This window comes from Oncorhynchus kisutch, linkage group LG7 (genome assembly GCF_002021735.2).
Source record: "Oncorhynchus kisutch isolate 150728-3 linkage group LG7, Okis_V2, whole genome shotgun sequence".
In the NCBI taxonomy this organism is placed as follows: Eukaryota; Metazoa; Chordata; class Actinopteri; order Salmoniformes; family Salmonidae; genus Oncorhynchus; species Oncorhynchus kisutch.
In genome coordinates, this window is record NC_034180.2 from 12,976,604 (window position 1) to 13,003,763 (window position 27,160).

General features: G+C 44.3%; 1 protein-coding gene and 1 pseudogene across 4 annotated transcripts in view; both read right to left on the reverse strand.

Moving 5' to 3' along the window:
- Positions 1–6,085, reverse strand: part of LOC109894198 (meiotic nuclear division protein 1 homolog) — a 32,893-nt gene extending 26,808 nt beyond the window's left edge. The window contains exons 1-3 of one of the 4 annotated variants that reach the window (XM_020487485.2): positions 5,357–5,457; positions 4,463–4,526; positions 1,119–1,197 (exon numbers count right to left, since the gene is read on the reverse strand). Coding sequence is in view for 1 of the 4 variants with exons in the window: in XM_020487486.2 (XP_020343075.1) it covers positions 4,463–4,526; positions 5,487–5,506 (84 nt within the window). In the remaining 3 variants the exon portion in view is untranslated. Of the gene's footprint in view, positions 1–1,118; positions 1,198–4,462; positions 4,527–5,356 lie in introns of all 4 variants that reach the window. The other 3 variants (XM_020487486.2, XM_031828500.1, XM_020487484.2) reach the window with 3 other exon arrangements.
- A 3,111-nt stretch (positions 6,086–9,196) lies between these two features.
- LOC109894789 (tripartite motif-containing protein 2-like) overlaps positions 9,197–27,160 on the reverse strand; it is a 30,000-nt pseudogene continuing 12,036 nt past the window's right edge.

Genomic DNA, 27,160 nt, shown 5'->3' on the forward strand with positions numbered 1-27,160 from the left:
TTCAGGGGCCTCATTTATCAAACATATTTAAATTGCTCAATAGTCTGGCACATCTGGACTTGCTAGTTTCTAGTCTCGGTCTTGCTCGTTTGCCTCACCGCCTTTCTCTCTTCCATCGCTCACTCACTATTTCTCTCCTGAGACCTTTTGAAAATATATAATTCCCTCCTGTCCCTCAAGTAATCACTAATATAACATAGCTGGATTGGTGGAAAGTGATGTAGTTGAATCATTGGTTTTACTTATCCAATGATTTGAAATCAGTGATCTACATCACTGAAAAGAATGGATGCATAGTCAATGTATTCAAAGAGGGCTCCTGATCTCACTCTGTCCCCCTCTCATTCTCTCCCTCCCACCCTCTCTGCTATGTGTGATAAGTGACTGTTATACACAGCAGTTTACAGACTCCCCCCTCCCCTCCAGCCCCCGTAACTACATCACGATGCCAGAGCAGGGCATTTAAAAAACATGTGATTCTAATAATTTGCGGGCAGCCCGATCAAGTTTCCCCAAATGAATGTAACGTCCACTGTAAAAAAAGAAAAGGAAAATAAAGTCCCATTTGGGTACGTACCAAAACAACACTACTCTGTTTCTCTGTGGGGCCAGCACTTAAAACATTTGCTTTTCCCTATTGTTTTTCTCCCTGTACACGTTAGTGCCTTTTGGCAGTAGTGTCGTCCCACTTCATACTACAGGCTAAATATGGGATGAATCAAAGTGGTTTGGGCTAGACTCTGTTTCCAAGACGATGATGTTGGGACTATTTTACCATTATGTTGTTATGTTGCATGAGGGCAACTTTCAGTGTTGACACAGACCGCACATTTATGGGAAGAAAATGACACGGAACTACTTCAGGCATACGCAAAATGCTCACCCCAAAAACATGGACACACTTAACTTCACGAGGTGAAATAAAGACCTCTGGAAATTTTTGTACGCTGGTCTTAGATTTGGGATCCATATGCCTTCACTGAATAGAAAATGCACCGTGGCACCGCAGGGATTTTTTTTTTTTTATGCTGAGTTTTATTTTATATAGAAAATAAATTGTCCCAGGTTTCACTTGTAAAACGATCCATCTGGTGCAACCTCAATTAATCATTACTCACTTATTCCTTTAGTCTTGGGGACGATTTTCTCTATGTCCTTAAGCTGAAACACTTATTTCTGGTCATTGGCTGCAGAGAACTGGAAGGAAATGCAGACAAAGGAGGTGTTGACTTTGGGGATGACCAGTGAAATATACCTGCTGAAGCACGTGCTACGGGTGGGTGCTCCTATGGTGACCAGTGTGCTGAGATAAGGTGGGGCTTTACCTAGCAAAGACTTATAGATGACCTGGAGCCAGTGGGCAACGAAAATGTAGCGAGGACCAGCCAACAAGAGCATACAGGTCGCAATGGTGGGTAGTATATGGGGCTTTGGTGACAAAACAGATGGCACTGTGATAGACTGCATCCAATTTGCTGAGTAGAGTGTTGGAGGCTATTTTGTAAATGACATCGCCGAAGTCGAGGATCGGTAGGATAGTCAGTTTTACTAGGGTAAGTTTAGCAGCATGAATGAAGGAGGCTTTGTTCCGAAATAGGAAGGCGATTCTAGATTTAACTTTGGATTGGAGATGCTTAATATGAGTCTGGAAGGATGGTTTAGTCTAGCCAGTCACCTAGGTATTTGTAGTTGTTCACATATTCTAAGTCAGAACCTTCCAGAGCAGTGATGCTAGGCGGGTGGGTGGGTACGGTTAGCGTTCGGTTGAAGAGCATGCATTTAGTTTTCTTAGCGCTTAAGAGCAGTTGTAGGCCACGGAAGGAGTGTTGTATGGCATTGAAGCTCGTTTGGAGGTTTGTTAACCCAGTGTCCAAAGAAAGGCCAGATGTATACAGAATGGTGTCGTCTGCGTAGAGATGGATCAAAGAATCACCCGCAGCAAGAGCGACAGCATTGATATATACAGAGAAAAGAGTTGGCCCGAGAATTGAACCCTGTGGCACCCCCATAGAGATTGCCAGAAGTCCGTACAACAGGCAATCCGATTTGACACACTGGACTCGGTCAGGGAAGTAGTTAGTGAACCAGGCGAGGCATTCATTAGAGAAACCACGGCTGTTGAGTCTGCCGATAAGAATACGGTGATTGACAGAGTCGAAAGCCTTGGCCGGGCCGATGAAGAAGGCTTCACAGTACTGTTATTTTTTTTTTTAATCGATGGTGGTTATGATATCGTTTAGGACCTTGAGCGTCGCTGAGGTGCACCCGTGACCAGCTCAGAAACCGGAGAAGGTTTGGTGGGATTCGAAATGGTCGGTGATCTATTTGTTCACTTGGCTTTCAAAGACTTTAGAAAGGCAGGGCAGGATGGATATAGGTCTAACAGTTTGAGTATAGAATGTCTCCCCATTTAAAGATGGGGTTGACCGCAGCCGCTTTCCAATCTTTAGGAATCTCAGACGATAAGAGAGGTTGAACAGACTAGTAATAGGGGTTGCAACAATGGCGGTGGATAATTTTAGGACGAGAAGGTCCAGATTGTCTAGCCCAACTGATTTGTAGGGATCCAGATTTTGAAGCTCTTTCAGAACATCAGCTGTCTGGATTTGGGTGAAGGAGAAGCGGTGGAGGGGCTTGGGCCAGTTGCTGCGGGGGGTGCAGAGCTGTTGGCCGGGTTTGGGGTAGCCAGGTGGAAAGCGTGGCCAGCCGTGGAGATGCACTTATTGAAATTCTCGATTATAGTGGATTTATCGGTGGTGACAGTGTTTCGTAGCCTCAGTGCAGTGGGCAGCTGAGAGGAGGTGCTCTTATTCGCCATGGACTTTAGTGTCCCAAAACATTTTGGAATTAGTGCTGCAGGATGCAAATTTCTGTTTGAAAAAGCTAGCCTTTGCTTTCCTAACTGACTGTGTATATTTATTCCTGACTTCCCTGAAAAGTTTCATATCGCAGGGACTATTCGAAGCTAGTAGAGTGTGCCACAGGATGTTTTGTGCTGGTCAGGGCAGTCAGGTCTGGAGTGAACCAAGGGCTGTATCTGTTCTTAGTTCAACATTTTTTGAAAAGGGGCATGCTTATTTAAGATGGTGAGGAAGGCACTTTTAAAGAACAACCAGGCATTCTCTATTGACGGGATGAGGTCAATATCCTTCCAGGATACCTGGGCCAAGTCGATTAGGAAGGCCTGTTCGCTGAAGTGTTTTAGGGAGCGTTTGACAGTGATGAGGGGTGGTCGTTTGACAGCGGACCCATAACGGACGCAGGCAATGAGGCAGAGATCGCTGAGATCCTGGTTGAAAACAGCAGAGGTGTATTTAGAGGGCCATTTGGTCAGGATGATATCTATCAGGGTGCCCATATTTACAGATTTGGGGTTGTACCTGGTAGGTTCCTTGATAATTTGTATGAGATTGAGGGCATCTAGCTTAGATTGTAGTTTGTTGTTTCTTGGAAAGACAGTGAAAACTGACATTTATTGGTTTTGCTTCAAATCAAAGAGGGCATGGAAAACGTTAAAGGATATCAAAAACCAGTATAGGCCTATAACTCATGATCAAACGTGATTAAGTATGCTTTACACCTAAATTGATTGTATTTCTATGGTTTTAAACCTTTAAGCGAGCAGTAAGAGTGTGACTTGTCAAACTGCAGACTTCCGGTTTCTAGCAGTTATTTATCCAGGGAAAAGGGAGTTGGTTTTGGTGGGAAATCGCAGTAACCCAGGTCCCGCTATTCAAACCCCCAACTTAAGTCTGAATCAGCAATACAGCATGCATCGTCCTGAAAACCTCTTCTACTGGTTAACCCCAGCTTAGAAACCAAGTTCCCTGTCCCAACATGTCCGAGGTTGTTTCACACTAGAGGGAGAGACAATGTGTGTGTGTGTGTGTGTGTGTGAGAGAGAGAGAGATGGAGGCACGCTCAAGGTGCTATGTTTGGTCTGTTTACTTTAGCTCAGGTGTCATAGCCAATCCTGGCATCCGCGGCAGCTTTCTAACTGCGACACGGAACCAGTCCTCGGTTTCAACAACTGACTCAAAGCTCCCACAATCTTGCTACTCTCCATGGACACTCTTGGACCTCCATACACAGCTTGAAGTGAAATGGCATTTGTGTTATGAAATACACTTAAGTGTCAAATTATTAAAGGGAGAGTTCACCAAAGCTACATTGGTTTCCTTACCCTGCAGGCCAGCAATTTTGCCGTAACACTACACAACTAATTCAAATGATCAAAGATTGATGATTGGTTGATTATTTTACTCAGCTGTGTAGCGCTAGGGCAAAACAGAAACGTGCACCCCTTGGGGTCCCTAGCAATTCATGCTTTGGTTTAGTTTCCCCTGGTACTGTTTCCACATGCTAACGTTTAAGCATTTGTGGCACAAATCCCATTCACGTTATGGAACCGATTAGCAAAGACACCAATATGTCATTTTGGTGAACTACCCTTTTAACTCACTGTCTCGAAGAAAATCTCCATCATGCGAGTCCTCTTCTCCTCAAGACTGAGACCTTTTTTTTGACTGCAAGACAAAAATACAGAAGAAACAAAATAAGTCAATTATAATGTGGCAATCTGTAATTGGTACATACATTGACTTTCAAAATTCATACATTGATTCTTGAAGAATTTAACTTGTAAAATGCCTCATGATCTAAGTTCAACTGTCATACCCCATCATAACCACAAATAACTTTAAAAATAATATCTCTAGCCTTAAAACATGGATAAAACTATGTTTATCTCATGAATGGTCAGTCCTTGCATCCGACGTCTGAAGCGGCCATTCAGCATTTAGTGAGATGCTACCTATGCAGACTTCAGGATTTTCATACTTCTTGCGCTTAGCGGAGCCAAGCTATTGCACAGGAAGTTGTTAAGTGAGTTTGGTTTATACTGGACCTCCGGTCCCCACCTACAGTTAACCAATCATGTCAATACTGAGCCCTACACAGTATAACAACATTTTAGAGGTACACGGCGATGTGTAACTCTACCCCCCGTTTAAAACATAATGCGCCACTTGATATATTAGTGGCAATGAAGCTTTGCAGACTGTCGCTGAGGGGCGGTGGCAAGCGGCTTATTTATACACAGGCAGACAAGCTCGAAGGAGCATGTGAACATAAATAAACGCCAACCACATAACATAGTCATTTTTTTTGTTTGTTGCAAAGAGACATGCCAAGCTAGCATATGTGCTAGTTCGAGTTAGGTATGTGTGCTAGCAAGTTATACTTAGCTAGAGTTCAACCAAAGCTTCTTCAACGGGCTATCTAGCTATGCCATTTAGCCAGTGTGCAGTTGACTGGGAGCAAGGGTGTTGACTGTAAAAAGGTCTAACTAACTTACCATTTTGCAATGTAAATAACTTTGACGGACTGAGTTTCTCCGGCTTCAGTGATACAGTGCAAGCAATGAGTTTCCCGCGGTAGTTCAAGGGTTGTCAACAAGGGAAGGGGGAACGGGATATTAAACTCACCTCTCATACCCTGGCGCCATCTGTTGTCAGTTTAGGAGAGCTACAGCAAAAATCAACCAAACCGCGCATATGCGAGAGCTTGCAATTTTGACCAATTCCCGCACTGCCCGCGCATAAAAGGGTCCAATCAAAAGCGAGTTCGTAATTTTGACCAATTACTGCACTGTTACCGTGAAAAATGGCCCAATCCAACCACACGTCAACAAAGTTTTTCCCCCTGGCCTGTCAGCGTATTCACGGCGAAGATGGGTGATTATTGTTGGCTGACAATGAACAGAAATCAATCTCATTTACCAACAAAAATAACAGCTAAACGACAGTGCAAAACAATTTCCAAATGTTTTTGGAAAGTAGAGAGGAAAGTAGAGAAAGTCGACAATCAACAGTCACTTCAAATCAGCAAAGCATATGAGAATGTTAGAACAGTTCCCACAGCAGCGGCAGATCACCATGACTGAAGTGGTAGCAGGGAAGACTGGCAAACGCTGAAAGAATCAAGGTGAGTGGCGTTTTCCTCAAACTTTTACTCCGCTAAACCTTGGCTTTAGAGAGTGGTCGGCACTCTGCTCTCCCCAGTCTGTCAATGGAGAGCGTTGCTCAAGGCGCTGAGTGCAATTTGTCACCATTGCCGTTTTAAACTCTAAAATTTAATAGGGATCACGAAGGCACAATCTTTCTGGATTTTTTTAGATATGTAATAACAATCAACCACAACTCTATTTTTCCGTGTTCTGTTCTTTATCTCCCTTACGACCCTTTCAGAAAAAAAAGAAAAATCACAATCAAGAATTTTGAAGACAACTTATTTGAAAGAAATATCGATCCTCAAATTGAAAGTGATTGATCAGCTTTGAATCTATTTTGGTTTTTTAAGAGAGAGAGTCAGTAGGAATTGGAGGTGCATCTCGTGTTGATAGCAAGCCCCAAGCCTGATGGAGAGGTGTGTGAATGGATTATGACAGAGCTGTTTGTTCAGGAAAATAAACCGAATCGAGCACGATAGATGTTTCTAATTGTTTTTGTATGATGTATTCTGCTTAAAATCACATGTGACTTTTGTTGTGAAATTAACGTGAAAAAATTCACATACAATTTTTAAAATAGCTCAATTAAATTCAGAAAAACTGCAGCCAAAATGAAGCATTTTTGGCTGCAGAAATTACCAAAATTGTTGCGAAATCCTGGAGGGACTGACTATGGTTATGATCAGTGATGTAGTGGTGGGGAAAAAAGGTGGCGAGTAAACTGATCGCATTCTTTCAATGCATTTCCTGCAAAAGGTGGGTGCTATGCCCAAGTGCGCAAATTGATTTTGTCCCCCACACCAAACGCGATCTCACATGTTGAAATATCAAAACAAACTCAAACAATTATATTAATTTGGGGACAGGTCGAAAAGCATTAAACATTATGGCAATTTAGCTAGCTAATTTGTCCTATTTAGATAGACAGCTTGCTTTTGCTAATTTGTCCTGGGATATACATATTGAGTTATTTTACCTGAAATGCACAAGGTCCTCTACTCCGACAATTAATCCACACAAAACTGTCAACCGAATCGTTTGTAGTCATCTCTCTTCCTTCCAGGCTTTTTCTTCTCTTGACTTTATATTGCGATTGGCAACTTTCATAAATTAGGCGCATTACGGCCTCTGACCTCGTCTTTCAGTCACCCACTTGGGTATAACCAATGAGAAAATGGCACGTGGGTACCTGCATAAACCAATGAGGAGATGGGAGAGGCAGGACTTGTAGCGCTATCTGCGTCAGAAATAGAATTGATTTCTATGCCGGCTCTTGCAACGCAGACGTGCGCCAGCAGTGTGGGTGCAATAATTGAATAACCGATTTCTAAATTTATTTTGCATCGCGCACGCGACACCAGCGGTGTGGTCAGCCTGTTACACCAGAACCCAAACCGTCTGCGGGCGTGCGCCATTGTGCATACATTTATTTTGTCTCCCTACACCAAACTCTATCATGACACGCAGGATAAAATATCAAAACAAACTCTGAATTAATTTGGGAACAGGTCGAAAAGCATTAAACATTTATGGCAATTTAGCTAGTATGCTTGCAGTTGCTAGCTAATTTGTCCTATTTAGCTAGCTTGCTGTTGCTAGCTAATCTGTCCTGGGATATACATATTGAGTTATTTTACCTGAAATGCACAAGGTCCTCTACTCCGACAATTAATCCACACATAAACCGGTCAACCGAATCGTTTCTAGTCATCTCTTCTCCTTCCAGGCGTTTTCATCTTTAAACTTATATGGTGATTGACATCTAAACTTTCATAGTATTACTACACCGACGGGCAACACAGTTCGTCTTTCAATCACCCACGTGGGTATAACCAATGAGGAGATGGCACTTGGGTACCTGCTTCTATAAACCAATGAGGAGATGGGAAAGGCAGGAGTTGCACCGCGATCTGCGTCAGAAATAGAAAGGACTTAAATTTTTAGCCCTTGGCAACGCAGACGCTCGTTGACGTGCACGAGCAGTGTGGTGCAATAATTGAATAACATAGAGTTCTAAATGTATTTTGCCACGCGAGCGGTGTGGTCAGCCTATTAGCGCCTGGCAACGCAGACGCTCGTTGATCTGTGTCTGCGTAAATATATTTTGCAAGGCTCGCGCATACAATGCACACGGGCTTGTCCGGTTTGATGTAAAAAAAAAAATGGCATGGTGTTAACAAAAGGTGAGTTGACCCTCCACTACCCAGTGTTTCCCAAGCTCTGTCCCGGGACCCCCCTGGGTGCACATTTGGTTTTTTTCCCCTTGCACTACACAGCTGATTGAAATTACCAACTCATCATCAAGCTTTGATTATTTGAATCAGATAGATAGTGTTGTGGTAGGGCAAAAATCAAAACATGCACCAGGACCAAGTTTGGGTCACCCTGCACTTCACCACTGCCAATGATGTATATAAACCCTGGATTGCTGTTGCTATGTATTGGCCAATGATAGGCTTTGAAGCCACCGTTCGGCTATATTGGTACTCCCCAGAAGAAGCAGTCCTCAATTAAATCTTTCAAGATCAAAATTGTTTCAAAGATGTGTATATAATGATGAGATGCTCATGTCTCCGCCCTAACAATGTGGTGAGTTCACCATTTTCAATGAACAAATAAGGTTTTATATGTAAGATGGTTAAATAAAGATAAAAAAATATTGATTATTATTATTTGTGCCCTGGTCCTAAAAGAGCTCTTTGTCACTTCCCACGAGCCAGGTTGTGACGACAACTCACTCATTCTTATGTTTAATAAATGTGTAGTGTGTGTCGCAGGCTTACAATGATGGCAAAAAAAAGAGAGTGCGCTGAACCCTGGTGCTGGAACTGGAGGTTGAATGTGTGAAGTGGGTATGGGACTATAAAAAGTTTGGGAACCACTGCTCTAAAGTAATAGCAAGGTGTCTTTGTACCAGGAGTGTGTAGATGGAATATAAATAAAAGGTTAGGATTCTTCCGACTGGACAAGATTTTACCAGAGGTTGCAAGAAAAGTCTACAGAAATAGCTTTGTTGGTTATTGATGCCTTCTTGATTACATAAGTGTTTCTTCATTGAAGTTTCTCATCTACAGGCTATTTCTTTCTCATTCATAGAAGTGGATTCACAGAACACTTAGTTCAGGAATGCAATACTTTATTTCTGTGCTGTACACAAAGAGCAAATAAACATAAATTATCGAATGGTCAAACTTGAGGAAATGTTTTCACACACTGCAAGCATATTAGGGCTTTGGGAAATCTGACTTTAAATATGAATATTCGGATACAGTGGAAGGGCATAACACTGCAATCTTTAACAGGGTGTTGTGTAAAGTTGGAATGTATGACATTCATAACACTTGCAACAATACACCATTTTCAAAAATGTTTTACATACACATTTTGGGGGTGGAATGGAACAGCACAGTCATTGTAGTGCCACTAAAATGTAGTTTCTGTACAAAAATGTTCAAATTGCATATCACACTTGCTGCATTACTAAGAGCTAAACATACAGAATTTGGGCACTTCTTCCATTTGCCATCAGGGTATCAACATTCACGAGGACAACAAAAAACTTAAGCACAAATACAAAATGGCTGCCTGAAACTATGTACTTGAAAGTAATGAATTGAGTCAAGTGCTTTATAATCTAAATTGATCAAAACAGACGCATGAAGAAGAAAAAGACAAGGAGAGCATTTTTTTAAGGCTGAACCTATTAAGATGTAGGCGAATTACCCATTTGAACAGAGTGCAGTTTATTCACACAGATTACAGCTCGTCTGTTAAGCCATTGTATGTTTTTTAGATAAACTATTACAGTGTCAGCTACAGTTTCAGAATACTACACCTGAGTACTATCAATAGTTGTGGCAACAGACAAAAGGGCACGGGAGGTAAGAGATGACAGGTTTCGTAATATCAGTTTCAATATTGTCATTGTTTCTAAAAGCTCTACAATGACCTACAGTGCAGAGTAGCAAGAATACCACATGTATAACTACATTTTTAATTTCCAGGACTCATTGAAAGTGAACTAAACATCCCAGAATGCTTTGAGCCATCATAAGTAGTATCAAAGAGTCACTTATTGTATTTTACACCACACGTGCGTGTGCGCACACACGCACTCTTTTGCATTGAGCAACAATACCTAGTCTGTTATTATTGTGGAAGAGAAGAAGTGTAAAACCACTGGACTAGAGGAGATAAGATACTATATCATACATTGAGCAGTATGTGAATTCCTTATTGTAAATATATGTAATATATGTAAATATCAAGTGGTGGTGTGTAGATTGAAAAAAGCACTCCCGCGAAGAACTATCTCCTAAGCAGAATGTAACAATTGGGCAGTGTCACAAAATGTCTGATACCAAACTTAGATAGCTTCCTGCAGATGTCTGCAATCTTTGACAAACAGATGTTGGTGAATGATTTACAAATGTTTGTGGAACGGTTTTTGGACAGCGTTGCATGCACTTGTTATAAATACCATGATTTAAAAATATCCTGATATATTTTAGGTCCTATATGTATGAAATTGAACAGGTGAGGTAGGTAGAGAACTCATTTTCACTGAGAACATTAGACTTGAAGCTACTTTAGCCGGAGATTACTTTGTGGTGATCATTGATGCCAAATAATAATCATGGGATGCCAAGAAAGTGAAACAATCTAATTCATTAAAATTGGGGAATGAGACATATATTTTTGTCCGGGAACTTTATTAAAATGTTTTACTTCCTTTCAATCTCACTTCCATACACATTGACTGTCGACTAATATTAGCAACAACCTCCATACTTGCATGATAAACCTTAATTTCCAGTTTTATATCAAGTGCCACGTCACAACAATAAATAACGAAAGGAAGAATTGGTCCAACCTAACCATGATACCCAGTTATCATTTCTCATCATCCCAACAAGGGAAACTTTAACAAAAGGGATGTATATCAGCTCTGGGGTGAAGTTTCCCCTAAGTTCAGATCTAGGATCAGCTTCCACTCCACCAATCCTAACCTAAACTATTGGTGGGCAAAATGCTAAACTGACCCAAGACCAGCATCTAGGGGCACTTCACCCTACTACTTCTGTATATCACATTAGGGGCACGGACAGAAACTAGTCAAATAAATCTCCATCCTCCAATCCACGGAGATCTCAATCATAGTCCCTCCCTCCCACCTACATCACATCACCAATTCTCCTTCTCTTCTTCCTCTTCCTCATGGCCTACAGTCAAAAAGGTTTCTGAGGAAATACGGGTTGCTCTTGTGAACTCCAGCGGGTCAGTGGAGGACAAGCTTAAAGGTCAGAGGTCACGAAGGAGGCTACAGAGGCACACGTCAGGGTGAAAGGTTAGAGAGTGCCATTCTGTATGACACGGTGATGGATGGCGGGATTGAATTAGTGGGGGAAGTGGATGAGTGCAAATCTACCCATTTACTCTGTACTGAGGATGGTGTGTGTGTGCAAGTCTTTCTGTGTGTGTGTGTACACTAAGTGTGCGAGGGCTACTGCAGGTAACGGTAGACTTTGAAGCAGTGGTTCCCAGTGTCAGCCACCACCACGTAGCCATCGGAGGTGAGGGCCAGGCCCTGGGGACCGTAGAGAGGGTCTGCCGATGTGTTGATGTAGGAGAGGAATGAACCACTGCCATCAAACACCTGAGAGAGATTAGTGGCATTCCAAATTTAACTGACTACTCCAGATGCAAATATAATACATCTAATCAAAATATTTGATAATAAAATTATACTTTAAAGTGCATTCTTTTTTCTCATTTACAGTTTAGTTAACACCTAAACAAGGTCTCCCACTTCCCTGACCTTGGTCTCACTTCCATGCTCTTTGGCCTCACCTGTATCCTGCTATTGCCCCAGTCTGCCACGATGATGTTGCCATTGACGTCTACCGCTACCCCCGTAGGGGCGTTGAACTGGCCGTTCCCCTCCCCGTTGGAACCAAACTTCAGAAGAAACTCCCCCTCAGGGTTGAACACCTGCAGAAAGGTACACATCCTTTTTTCAGAAGGGTACACAATCCCTTTTTATATAAAGAAAAGGTACATATCGTCATTTGGTTCGGTGAGTGACATTTTGCTGTGAGGTCGCCTAGGCAGAGAGCTCCTGCACATTTTGTAAATATTTAATTCATACATGTTTTTTTGTTGGAATATTTTCATTATTTTTGGTTTTGAATAGCCAAATGTTTAGATTATATCTGTATTAAGTCTATTTGTTTCCTGCCCATGAATTCATTGCAAATCAGCGGTCTCATGATAGCTAACAATGCTACCAGGCTAGCTAGCTAACGTTAGTGTATTTAGATTGGAAAACTCCCAAACAATTTTTGTTGTTATTTCTACGGTCTTTTGACCCAATGAGGAAGACTAATGCATGACGAACCGGCAGTGACGTCATCTCGGGAGGTTTCCTCCTAAGTTATGAGCAGCCTGTCATCATAATATCTTTAGTGAATGGAGACTGGAGAGCTCAAAAACAAACTTCTCTTTCTACGCTACAAGACCAGAGAGTCAACAGCTACGGAGAAAATCTCTCACTGGCGCGACAAGGCGCTTGTTGGAGAGATTCCTGGACGGCCCTCCAGGTCTCCTTGAGCGCTGTACCCATTCCTCCACCGCAGGAGCCTCGGTCTGGCTCGGATGCCATGGTGCCAGGACCGGCTGGTACCCCAACACACACTGAAAAGGGGACACATTAGTAGAGGAGTGGCGTAGTGAGTTCTGGGCCATTTCAACCCAGGGAATGTATCTCGCCCACTCCCCTGGCCGATCCTGGCAATACGACCGCAGAAACCTACCCACCTCCTGGTTCACTCTCTCCACCTGCCCATTACTCTCGGGGTGGTAATCGGAGGTCAGGCTGACCGAGACCCCCAAACGCTCCATGAACGCCCTCCATACTCGGGACGTGAATTGGCCTCGATCAGAAACGATGTCCTCCGGCACCCTGTAGTGCGAAAGACGTGGGTGAATAATGCCTCCGCAGTCTGTAAGGTTGTAGGGATACCGGGCAGCCGGAGGAGACGGCAGGACTTAGAGAACCGATCCACAATCACCGGAACCATGGTGTTCCCCTGAGATGGGGGAGATCGGTCAGGAAATCTACGGATAGATGCGACCGTGGCCGTTGTGGAACGGGGAGGGGTTGTAACTTCCCTCCAGGAAGGTGCCTAGGAGCCTTACTCTGGGCGCACACCGAACAGGAGGAGACATAAACCTTAACGTCCCTAGCCAAGGTGGGCCACCAATACCTCCCCTGAAGGCTCCCCACCCCAGGGTGACCCGAGGAGGGTAGGACGTGAGCCCACCGAATCAGTTGGTCCCGAACACCAAGCGGCACGTACCTTCACCCCGCCGGACACTGAGGAGGCGCGGGTTCCGCCCGTAATGCACGCTCGATGTCAGAGTCCACCTCCCGGTATGGGTGCTATCAGCCTCGAGGCGGGAAGGATGGGAGTAGGTTCGGTGGACCTATCCTCTGTGTCGTAAAGGCGGGACAGTGCGTCAGCCTTTACGTTCTGGGAGCCCGGTCTATAAGACAATGTAAACCGGGTGAAGAACATGGCCCACCTTGCCTGATGTGGGTTCAGTCTCCTAGCTGCCCGAATATACTCCAGATTCTTGTGGTCGGTCCAGATGAGAAAGGGGTGCTTAGCCCCCTCAAGCCAGTGTCTCCACACCTTCAGAGCCCTGACCACCGCCAGCAACTCCCGGTCCCCCACATCATAGTTACGCTCCGCTGGGCTGAGCTTCCTTGAGAAGAAAGCGCAGTGGCGGAGTTTTGGTGGCGTACCCAAGCGCTGTGATAGCACGGCACCCACCCCAGCCTCGGAGGCGTCCACCTCCACAATGAATGCTAGAGAGGGGTCCGGATGCGCAAACACGGGTGCATCCATGAACAGCGCCTTCAACCTGTTGAAAGCTCTGTCCGCCTCTGCTGACCACTGCAACCGCACCGGGCCCCCCTTCAGCAGTGAGATCATGGGAGCCGCTACCTGGCCAAAACCCCGGATAAACCTCTGGTAGTAGTTGGCAAAACCCCAAAACCGCTGCACCTCTTTTACCGTGGTCGGAGTCGGCCAATTACGCACGGCCCTAATGCGGTCACACTCCATCACCACCCCCGAGGTGGAAATGCGATAACGAGCCGTCTCCTTCCTGGGTTTAGAGAACACGCATTTCTCAGCCTTGACGTATAGGTCATGCTCCAGCAGTCTACCAAGCACCTTGCGTACCAGAGACACATGCGCGGTGTGAGTGGCTGAGTAGATCAGAATGTCATCGATATAAACAACCACTCTCTGCCCCCACAGGTCCCTGAGAATCTCGTCTACAAAGGATTGAAAAACGGCTGGAGCATTCTTTAACCCATACGGCATGACGAGGTACTCATAGTGGCCCGATGTGGTACTAAATGCGGTTTTCCACTCATCTCCCTTCCAAATACGCACCAGACTATACGCGCTCCTGAGATCCAGTTTTGTGAAGAACTGCGCTCCGTGAAATGATTCCACCGCTGTAGCGATGAGAGGTAGTGGGTAACTATACCCCACTGTGATGGCGTTTAGACCTCAATAATCAACACACGGACACAAACCTCCCTCCTTTTTCTTCACAAAAAAGAAACTTGAGGAGACGGGTGAGATGGAGGGCCGAATGTACCCCTGTCCCAGCGACTCCGTGACATATGTCTCCATCGCCAACGTCTCCTCCTGGGACAATGGGTACACATGACTCTTGGGAAGCGCAGCGTTCGTACATTCCCTTCCCGGTCGATAAGGTGGTAATTTAGTCGCTTTCTTTTTACTGAAAGCGATTGCCAAATCGGCATACTCTGGGGCAATGCACACCGTGGAACCATGGTCTGGACTCTCCACCGACGTGGCACAGATGGAAACTCCCAGACACCTTCCAGAACACTCCTCTGACCACCCCTGGAGAACCCCGTCTCCACTAAATTTTAGGATTGTTACGGGCCAGCCAGGGAATCCCTAGCACCACTGGAAACGCAGGTGAATCAATAATATAAAGACTGATATGCTCCCTATGACTCCCCTACGTCACCATGTCCAGTGGAACAGTGGTCTCCCTGACCCTAATGGCCGGCTATCTAGGGAGTGCACGGGAAAGGGAGAATCTATCGGCACCAGCGGAACCCCTAACTTAAGGGTGAGTCCGCGATCCATAAAGGTCCCAGCTGCGCCTCAATCGACTAGTGCCCTATGCTGGGAAGAGGGAAAAAAGTTAAGACAAACATGTGGCCAACAGGAGGTTCTAGGTGAGTTTGATGCTGACTCACCTGGGGTGATCGAGAAGCGTTCCGCCTGCAATCTCTACTCCCAGACGGACCCCCCCAGCACCGATCGGCCGTGTGTCCTCCCCGACCACAGCTGGTGCAAGGGGGGCCTCCTCCTCCGGTACCCTTCGGCACGGCCCCTCCCAACTCCATCGGAATGGGAGCGGAGGGGCTGGGTGGTGGAACACACAGAGGACCCTCTCCGAACGACCGCGGGAAGCCAGTAGATTGTCCAATCGGATGGACATCTCGATCCATCCAGGGAAAGAGCGGTGTCCCGACATGCTAGCTCCCTGCGGACGTCCTCCCGGAGACTACACCTGAGGTGGGCGATAAGGGCCCTGTCGTTCCAACCAGATCCTGCTGCCAAGGTCCGGAACTCCAAGGCGTAATCCTGGGCGCTCCTCTTCTCCTGCCTGAGATTAAATAGTCGTTCTCCCGCCGTTCGGCCCTCTGGAGGGTGATCAAACACGGCACGGAAGCGGTGGGAAAACTCTGGGTAGTGCTCTTTCGCGGAGTCTGGGCCATTCCAGACTGCGTTCACCCACTCCAGAGCACGACCCGTGAGGCAGGAGATGAGGACACTCAACCTCTCCGCTCCCGAGGGAGTGGGTCTGACGGTGGCCAGGTATAGCTCCAGTTGGAGTAAAAACCCCTGGCACCCCGCCGCCGCTCCATCATAAGCCCTCAGGAGCGTCAGACGGAGAGTGCTGGAGTCGGGAGATGGGGAGTCCGGAACCGGGGGTGCCGAAGGTGGAGAGAGGAGACCACTCCTCTCCCATCGGTCCATTCTTTCCATCATTTGATCCATAGCCGATCCGATGGAGGACGGTGGTGTGGTGGAGAACCCGTTCCTCCATCGATGGGAGAGGGTTGGCCGCTGCTCCTGCTGACTCCATTTTTGGGTGCGGGATTCTGTAACGCTCCGGGTGTCGTGGGTGTGGAGTCGACCACCGAGCGCCACCCAAACGGGAAGGGGAGCCACCCTCGGTCGAACTCGTGACAATTTTTATTAATTATTTTACAAAAAAGCGATCGTAGTTGTGTTAAATTGTGTTTGGGAAATAAAGAGACATGGTTTTAAAAATGTAATTGTAATATGTGACCCATTTCAGGAAACTATGTTGCGGGTCACTGCTGCACATGGGAGCCATTTGAATGGATTTTTAAAAACTTTTTATCTAAATGTGTTTTTTTTGGCCTTCTGGGACATGTGAACTTTCATGTGCCTTAATAACAAACGTGTATGCCATCTGTAAATAAAAATAAAATTGTTAAAATGACGAGTCTAGTTGGTTAAGCCACAGAAAAAGCTAACAACCTTCCTGCTAGCCATGATTGGCTAAGATAATGAGTGGGCCGGACATGCCGAGATTAGTTTGGATTGGTCTGCCATATAGCAAGCTTCTGTCTATTTGATCTGGTTAGAATGTGTAGGTATGTGGCTTTTAAAAATAATTTCATTTTTTATTTTACTAGGCAAGTCAGTTAAGAACAAATTCTTATTTTCAATGATGGCCCAGGATCAGTGGGTTAACTGCCTTGTTCAGGGGCAGAACAACAGATTTGTACCTTGTCAGCCCTGGCGATTCGTTCTTGCAACCTTTCGGTTACTAGTCCAACGCTCTAACCACTAGGCTACGCTGCCGCCCCAATATATTATATTGTTTAGAACTGCATAAGTGTTGATCTCCACTTTATGGAGGACTGAGTTTTGAAAGTGGAATTAGAGTATGATAGCTAAGGAGATGGAGAAAACACCTGTCTCCGGATTACATCTTCAAACTATGAGCAACCATGGCATCCGTGACGGAAAAGTGTCCAACCATGATGTATACGGGTAAAATAGTCTAGCTAACTACATTTTCATATATTACATGTTACTAATTTTGACAAAGTCGTTTTCATTTCAAGTTAGTGTACTGTTAAAATGTTGAAAAAAGCCTAACCAGCTCTCCTAGGGCGAGTAAAATGGTCAGAGTAGGGTGTTCTCATTTGTGTCTGTAAGTAGCTAGCAAGCTAGACAATGTTAGCCAGTTAGCTTGGATGCTTGACTGCCGTTGTGAGGTCCGAACGCTCAGATCAACCCTTCTCATCGGCCAGTGTGCGCTCTGAATGCTCCGAGAGCGAAATTTAAGAATGAACAATCTGACAGAACAGTTGCAGTCACCAACTCTCTGGATAACATAAAAACAGCTTTAACAAGCTCTGCTAGGGTGAGTAATGTTCAGTGAGCTGTTCTCTCATTTTGAAGTAGCTAGCAAGTTAGCCAGTTAGCTTGGGTGCTTGACTGCTGTTGTTAGTACAGAACGCTCGGATCAACCCTTAAAGAGATGGGTCGGGCTATCGAGGGTATGAACGATGCTGAATGGGTGTAGACAAAGGGTGTACCAAAACATTCAAAGGCAATCAACATTAAAAGCAGAATTACTTTCCCATTGTTCCTCAAATGTAGTGTATGATATACCATTTTTTAGCTCTCTCTGCTTTTATCCAATGTAAAAATGAAAATATATGTATTTTTTTTGTCGGTAGAAAGAATACTATATTTCCCTTGACGGAGTGATGATAAATATAAAAAACCTAATCAAATCAAATTGTATTTGTCACATGCGCCGAATAATTCACCTTAAAGTGAAATGCTGACTTACAAGCCCTTAAGCAACAATGCAGTTTTAAGAAAAATGCAACAAATAAAGTAACAATTAAAGTAAAATAACAATAGCGAGGCTATATACAGGGGGTACCGGCTCAATTTACCCCACTCTCCCCTATTGGATGTTTTGACAGGTTATTTGCTATTTACGTGTATGCTTAGGCCTACAGTGCTTTTTGTTTGTTTTTTGTTTTTATTCATTTGTTATTTAATTGACATTTTATTATGTAAATCATGAATTCTGATTTTGATACAATAAAGAAAGTATTGTATAGATTATATTTGATAGTCCCAGTTGGTACTAGAACATCAAGGCCGCCAGCGGGGAAAACAACCTGTGGTTACCTAGGTTACCCCCATTGGCTCACAGCTCACACCTTTTTCAAACGCAATGTTCTTGTTGTCTGCTTGTTTTAGCAATTACAAAACTACATGGAAGAAAAGTACAACATGCCTAAAGATTACTTTTCAACACTGCCTGCTCCTGAATGTTCTGACTACTTACAAAAACGTAATGTTGTAGGGCTTCCCTCATGATGGTGCAAGCTAGCTACCGACAAGAACATTAAGCTAGCCAAGACCAACAACACAAACAAACGGACTACAATGCTACATGTAGTGAGTAGAGTTACAAACGGACTAAATAAGCTTAATGTCATACCTGTGATTAAATGTTTTCTACACACAACTACGTGTAGCCTACTTGGACACCGGGTCACCACATTTTTCACTCTCCCACGCTGAATAGCCTGAAGCCACAGGGCTCTTCTCGCAGGTTCTATTTCCCTACTTTAGGTTGCGATTTTTTTTTTACCGCTTTTTCTCCCAAATTTCGTGATATCCAATTGGTAGTTACAATCTTGTCCCATCAACGCAACTCCCGTACGGACTCGGGAGAGGCGAAGGTCGAGAGCCATGCGTCCTCCAAAACGAGACCCTGCAAAGCCATATTGCTTCTTAACACACTGCTCGCTTAACCCGGAAGCCAGCCGCACCAATGTGTCAGAGGAAATGCAGTACAACTGGTGACCGAATTCAAGGTGCATGCACCCAGCCCGCGACAAGGAATCGCTAGAGCGCAATGGGATAAGGATATCCCCGGCCGGCCAAACCCTCTCTTTAACCCAGACGACGATGGGCAGAATGTGCGCCCCCTCGTGGCCTGCTGCGACAGCCTGGGATGGAACCCGGGACGGGAGTGACTACTCTGCGATGCAGTGCCTTAGACTGCTGCGTGACTCAGGAAGCCGTGGGTTGGGATTTTTTACCTGGGTACATTGAACAACTATGCAGCTTTTCGGCATGTTTTGTTATTTCAGTATAACAAAAAAATCTATGAAGTTGGCTCTTTTACAATGGGGGTCAATGGGAAATCATTTTTATTTTCTCCAATTTGTGGGCGTGGTTGAGGGGAATTCCTTATGGCGCGAATATCGACTTGGAGTATCAAACATGACTTACGTTATGACATAACAAACGAGGACATTCCGGGGTTTCCAAAACCTGAGCTTCTTTCATTTTCCAGTCATTGTTATCTTGAGCAACGATCAGTCAACAGCCAAAGCATAAACTTTATCTTTTTTTTTCTCCAAGCTTTACATCCTCAGCAGCAGGATTTGCCAGCAAACCAATGTGGACAACACAAGAATGTATGCTCTGTCATACATGGCTCCCAATGGGCCCAGAAACCCCAGGACCTCCCCTTTCCATTGGTGATCTTCATTTTGAGGTTACTGATGCTGTTTTGTATTGCAAGTTTAGGCCTTTCAGGGTATACACTCTATCCAGGTCGTTAGGGACCAAATCAGCCATTATTCAATGACAAGCACATAGGTCAACTTTCTTAGCCCAGCCAATACAGAGCGTGCCCTGGACATGAGCAACTTTGAAAGCATCCATGTAAAACTTATGCGGATCATGTGGTCTCAGCGTGACCCATCCTTGAGAAAGAGCAGGGTAGGTAATACTTTTGTGAAGAACCTGGACAAGACCATCTGCCTTCAGACATTGTGTCCAGTAAGCTGGTTTGTGACGAGAATGGGCAGTCAAGGCTATGCCTTCGTCCAAGGAGACTTCTGAAAGAGCTATAACAAAATTAAACGGAATGCTGCTAGTGTAGCACAGTGTAGCGCTTACTCCTCAGCCTAAGGTGTCCCCACTTGCGCCACAAAATAGTTAGCTTTTTGCATGGGGCAGACTGGTAAGATGCTGCAGTAGGGTGGTCATGTGTGCTAGCAAGGCAGAGGTACTTTGTGGCCACCAAGCCAATATATGTGGCCCCAGCACAAGGCTCAGCGTGTCAAGTTCCTCACGAACCAAAACAAGGAGAGGATGGCCCACTACAAGGAGAGGACCAACCCTAACCTGGTGATCATCTCCAACCAGCCTGCTGCTCCAGCTGGGTATTTCATGGCTGCCACTAAGGTCAATCCAAATGATTGGGTTTCATTTGGACAATATTTCGACATTTACATTTTTGTCATGTGAATTAAGAATAGTACATTATATAGGACAATTACTTCAGGAGAAGAAAACAAATGAAGCAACTTCAATAAAGCATTCCTTTAAAAATAAAAAAATAAAATCACATTTTATTTGTCACATACACATGGTTAGCAGATGTTAATGTGTAGCGAAATGCTTGAGCTTCTAATATCTAACAAGTCATCTAACAATTCCCCAACAACTACCTAATACATACAAATCTAAAGGGGTGAATAAGAATATGTACATGTAAGTAGTGTTGCAAAGGGTTGGAAACTTTCTGGTAAACTTTTGGGAATTTTGCTTAAATTCATTTTTAAAAAGTTTGCTTTTTTTGTGGGATACACAAGGCACACTACTACACTGTATGGGATACACAACCCACACTACTACACTGTATGAGCCAAGGACTACATGCTTTCTGGTAAGTTTTGATTACAATACTGGGCGGGGTGAATATATTTTATGACATACATGATTTTTTGTTAACTAGTAAATAGTAGCCTACAGCAAAGTGTGTTTTTAAATAATTTCTAACGTAACAATTTCTGCAAGTTAGTTTTTGCTACCATGTGGGTTTTAGCTTGCTTGAGCCTGCTAACTAAGGACTGTTAATTCACCTGTTTCCATACATGTTTAATTTGAAAACATTTATCTTACAAAGGAGTTGTTTAATCTAACTGCTTAACTATTTATCTGTACATGGAATTGTATTTGGTTATTTTTTTACTCATTTGTTTCTAATCTTTACAGGAAAATGCCACAGGCACCATCTGATGTGTGGAGACAATTCACTGCAGCTAATGTAGAAGTAAAAGCTGTGTACATTTGCAAATACTGTGCCAAATCGTTTGTAAAGAATGCAACAATGATACACCCCTCCAACCAGACATGCTTTATCTACTAAATTTCTGGATGCAGTTCAACAGAGTTCAAGTGAAGGTCAAGCAAATCATAGAGAAAGCAGACTGTATTGCAATCATCTCTGATGGATGGTCAAATATTTGTGGACAAGGAATAAATAACAACATAATCTCCACCCCTCAACCAGTATTCTTTAGGAGCACAGGCACAAGGGACAACAGACACACCAGTCTCTACATTGCAGATCAGCTGAAGGCAGTCATCAATGACCTTGGACCACAGAAGGTATTTGCACTGGTGACAGACAATGCTGCAAACATGAAGGCTGCTTGGTCTCAAGTGGAGGAGTCCTACCCTCACATCACACCAATTGGCTGTGCTGCACATGCATTGAATCTGCTCCTCAAGGACATCATGGCACTGAAAACAATGGATACACTCTACAAGAGAGCCATGGAAATGTGAAGGGTCATCAAGTTAAAGCAGCAATCTACCTCACCAAGCAAAGTGTGAAGAATAAGAGCACCACATTGAAGCTGCCTGGCAACACCTGTTGGGGAGGTGTTGTCATCATGTTTGACAGTCTCCTGGAGGGGAAGGAGTCTCTCCAAGCAATGGCCATATCACAGTCTGCCGATATGGACAGCCTGATTGCCCCTTTAAGATAAGGTTGGGTTCATTTAAAATTGAAACATTTAATTGAAACACACATGACTGACAAAAGCAATTGGCTTTGAGACAGTAGGAAGAGCATAAGGGAAGTCCCCCTTGATCAAATAAAAGGTCAAAGGTCACGGTCACGTTCTAAAGGTCACTCGCCTGGGGGAGTCCTCATTCCGCATGCAGTTCGTGAGAGCATAAGAGAGGGAGCTGAGAGGGGAGTGCAACACCATTACCATTGAGTGTACCTGCAAACTGCCGGTCGCTCAGCTTGCCCGAGCCAATCTTATTCTGAGATAGAGAGACAGTAGATAATACCCCAGTATTGCTGTTGGTTATTTTATATGAAGAAATAACAAACAGGTTCTCGCAAGTTAATGTTTCAGGCTAACGTCAAAGTCTCATAGTGGCATGGGAACATTTTTCAGGTGCTGCTGGGTAGAAAAAGACTAATCAAGTCAGAAAGCATACCCACATTGAGCTATCCATTATCAGTAAGCATCAGCCATCCAAAGCATCACTTAGGATAAAGCAATTCTGACAGCAGCTATTAGTTGATATGAAGGAAAAGACTGGAATCCAAACTGAATAGCCCTCCATTTCAATATATTTTCACGTAAATGATGAAGTCTGGACCTGCTCCAACAGAGAGGCACTCAGACCGACAATTGGGGCAGCTAGAAAGCAGCATAACGGATTTCAATGAAGGCAGGTCCAGACTGAATCAGTACGGTGGAACAGAGTGATATCTAGTGTGGATTCCAGGATAAATGACAGCATTGTATAAACTTTGAACTCACCTTGAACTTCCCATCACTGGAGAAGATGCTAACCAACTTGTTGTTGTAGTCGGCTGGGGTGGAACCGCCACTCCCATGGGCCGCTGCAGTTGCCCTGGAGACCGTCCACGCACCCCAAAGCGGCTCTTGAACAGACCGTCGTTAGAGAAAAATCTGCGAAAGAAACACGGGGCCGAATCACGACTGAAGATGATCTGATTGTCAAAATGCTTTGAAATATAAAACTTAAATCAATGGATAGTCAGGGCTCTTTTTTATTCAAATCAAATTTTATTTGTCACATACACATGGTTAGCAAATGTTAATGCTTGTGCTTCTTGTTCCGACAGTGCAGTAATATCTAACAAATAATCTAACAATTCCTCAACAACTACCTAATACACACAAATATAAAAGGGTGAATGAGAATATGTACATGTAAGTATATGGATGAGCAATGGCCGAGCGGCATAGGCAAGGTGCAATAATGGTATAAAATACAGTATATACATGTGATATGAATAATGTAAGATATGTAAACATTATGAAAGTGGCATTATTTAGAGTGCATTGTATAAAGTGACTAGTGATCCATTTATTCAAGCGGCAGTGATTGAGACCCAATGTAGGCAGGGACTCTCTGAGTTAGTGGTTGCTGTTTAGCAGTCTGATGGCCTTGAGATAGAAGCTGTTTTTCAGCCTCTCAGTCCCAGCTTTGATGCACCTGTACTGACCTCGCCTTCTGGATGGTAGCGTTGTGAACAGGCAGTTGCTCGGGTGGTTGATGTCCTTGATGATCTTTTTGGCCTTCCGCAGTCCTTGTTAGCGGGCCGCAACGGTGGCACTGAATTATCCTCAAAGCGGGCAAAGAAGGTGTTTAGTTTGTCTGGAAGCGTGACGTTGGTGTCCGTGATGTGGCTGGATTTATTTTTGTAGTCCGTGATTTCCTGTAGACCCTGCCACATACGTCTCGTGTCTGAGCCGTTGAATTGCGGCTCCACCTTGTCCCTATAGTAGCATTTCGCTTGTTTGATTGCTTTGCGTAGGGAATAACTACACTGTTTATATTCAGTCATATTCTCAGACCTTTTTCCATGGTTAAATGCGGTGGATCGCGCTTTCAGTTTTGGCAAATGCCGCCATCCATCCACGGTTTCTGGTTAGAGTAGGTTTTAATAGTCACAGTGGGTACAACATCTCCAATGCACTTCTTTATAAACACACTTACAGAGTCAGCATATAGGTCGATGTTGTTCTCTGAGGCTGTCCGGAACATATTCCAGTCCGTGTGATCAAAACAATCTTGAAGCGTGGCTTCTGATTGGTCGGACCAGCTTTGGATGTTTCTCGTCACTGGTACATCCTGTTTGTGTTTCTGCCTATAAGACGGTAGGAGCAAGATGGCGTCGTGGTCGGATTTTCCAAAGGGAGGGCGGGGGAGGGCTTTGTATGCATCGTGGAAGTTAGAGTAGCAGTGGTCGAGGGTATTGCGCATGTGTGTAGCACAATCAATATGCTGGTAGAATTTAAGTAGCCTTGTTATCAAATTTGCTTTGTTAAAATCCCCAGCTACAATAAATGCAGCCTCATAATATATGGTTTCCAGTTTGCATATTGTCGAGTGAAGTTCCTTGATGGCCATCTTAGTGTCTGCTTGAGGGGGAATGTACACAGCTGTGACTATAACTGACGAGAATTCTCTTGGTTGGTAAAATGGCCGGAATTTGATTGTACGGAAGGTCGGTGAGCAGAAGGAGTTGAGTTCCTGTATGTTGTTAAGATTACACCATGAGTCGTTAATCATGAAGCATACACCCCTGTCCTTCCTCTTCCCAGAGAGGTGTTTATCTCTGTCGGCGCAATGCATGGAGAAGCCCGGTAGCTGAACTGATTCCCGCCATCATATCCCGAGAGAGACATATTTCCGTGAAACAGAGAATGTTACAATCTTAGATGTCTCTCTGGAAGGCAACCCTTGCTCAAATTTCGTCTACCTTGTTGTCAAGACTGGACATTGGCTAGTAGTATACTCAGGAGAGTTGGGCGATGTGCACGTCTACGGAGCCTGACCAGGTGGTCGCTTCGTCTGCCCCTTCCGCTGTTTTGGGTCGACTACTGGAATTAGATACATTGTCCTGGGTGGTGGTCCAAACAGAGGGTCCGCTTCGGGAAAGTCGTATTCCTGGTCATAATGTTGGTAAGTTGACGTTGCTCTTAAATCCAATAGTTCTTCCCAGCTGTATGTAATAAGACTTAATATGTCCTGGGGTAACAATGAAATAAACAATACATACAAAAACAAAATACTGCATAGTTTCCTAAGAACTCGAAGCAAGACGACCATCTCTGTCAGTGCCATCATGCTGAATGGTCCTTTAAGGAAATAATTAGAAAATCCTCTTTGATATGATAAATGACACTTTTCAATTATTATGAACTGGAATTGTTATTGCCCTAATACCAATTTAGAGTTGGTATGTTTGCCATACTTGCAAATTTGCAAAAGTACCATGATATACAGCAAATCAATACAAACCATCTGAGCAGTCAGAGCTCCTAACCAAGTCTTGTCATCATCCAGTCTATATCAGAAGACTATTCTTCAGACACACCTCAAAGAGCTCTGGTGAGAACTTAGTCAAAAGATACTACTGTGACTAAGTCAAGGCAGAACGACTTCAAAGAGATGAGCTAGATGCAGGGCTGTTCAATTCCGTTCCTGGAGGGCCAAAACACTTATGTTTTTCATCCTCTCATTTGGGACTAATTCAAACCTGGGACACCAGGTGAGTGCAATTAACTACCAGGTCGAATTTTTTTTACTTGTTTTGGCCTTTCCTCCAGGTCTGGAATTGAACAGCCCTGAGCTAGATTCTAACTACCACTCATAGGTTGTGATGGCGCCGAAGGGGATGGCTGCCATTTTATTGGCTCTTAACCAACCAAGCTATTTTGTTTGTTTTTTCGCATTGTTTGTAACCTATTTTGTACATAATGTTGCTCTCTTATGCCCAAAAAGAGCTTCTGGACATCAGAACAGTGATTAATCACCTCGAATTGAACAAATAATTTTTCTTTAATAAGTCGGACGGGAAGGATATACTCAACACCCGTACAGGCCCTCATCCCCGTCATTCGCTGGAGAAAGAAACTGAGATTTCTGGGAAATAGGATCAGGCGACGATTGGCTAATCTGCCTTTGCCATCCGTACTGTAAGCTAACGTTCAATCGCTGGAAAATAAATGGTACAAACTGAAAGCACGTATATCCTACCAACGGGACATTAAAAACGAATATCTTAGGTTTCACCGAGTCGTGGCTGAACGACGATATTAATAAAATACAGCTGGTGGGTTATACACTGTATCGGCAGGATAGAACAGCAGCCTCTGTTAAGACAAGGGGCAGGGGCCTATGCATATTTGTAAACAATAGCCGGTGCTAAGGAAGTCTCTAGGTTTGCTCGCCTGAGGTAGAGTATCTCATGATAAGTTGTAGACCACACTATCTACCAATAGTTTTTATCTGTATTTTTCATAGCTGTCTACATACCACCACAGACCGATGCTGGCACTAAAACTGCACACCTCCATAAGCAAAAAGGAAAACGCTCATCCAGAGGTGGCGCTCCTAGTAGCCGGAGACTTTTAATGCAGGGAAACTTAAATCAGTTTTACCTCATTTCTATCAGCATGTTAAATGTGCAACCAGAGGAGAAAAAAACTCGAGACCACCTTTACTCCACACACAGAGATGCGTACAAAGCTCTCCCTCACCCTCCATTTGGCAAATCTGACCATAATTCTATCCTCTCGATTCCTGCTGACAAGCAAAAATTTAAACCGGAAGCTCCAGTGACTTGGTCTATAAAAAAATCAGATGAAGCAGATGCTAAACTACAGGACTGTTTTGCCAGCACAGATTAGAATATGTTCCGGGATTCTTCCATTGGCATTGGGGAGTACACCACATCAGTCACTGGCTTCATCAATAAGTCCATCAATGACATCGTCCCCACAGTGACTGTACGTACATACCCCAACCAGAAGCCATGGATTACAGGAAACATTCGCACTGGGCTAATGAGTAGAGTTGCCGCTTTCAAGGAGCGGGACTCTAAGCCGGAAGCTTATAGGAAATCCCACTATGCCCTCCGACGAACCATCACACAGGCAAAGTGTCAATACAGGACTACATTGAATTGTACTGTACCGGCTCCGACGCTCGTCGGATGTGGCAAGGCTTGCAAACTATTACAGACTACAAAGGGAAGCACAGCCGAGAGCTGCCCAGTGACACGAGCCTACCAGACAAGCTAAATAACTTCTATGCTCGCTTTAAGGCAAGTAACACTGAAACATGTATGAGAGCATCAGCTGTTCTGGGCGACTGTGTG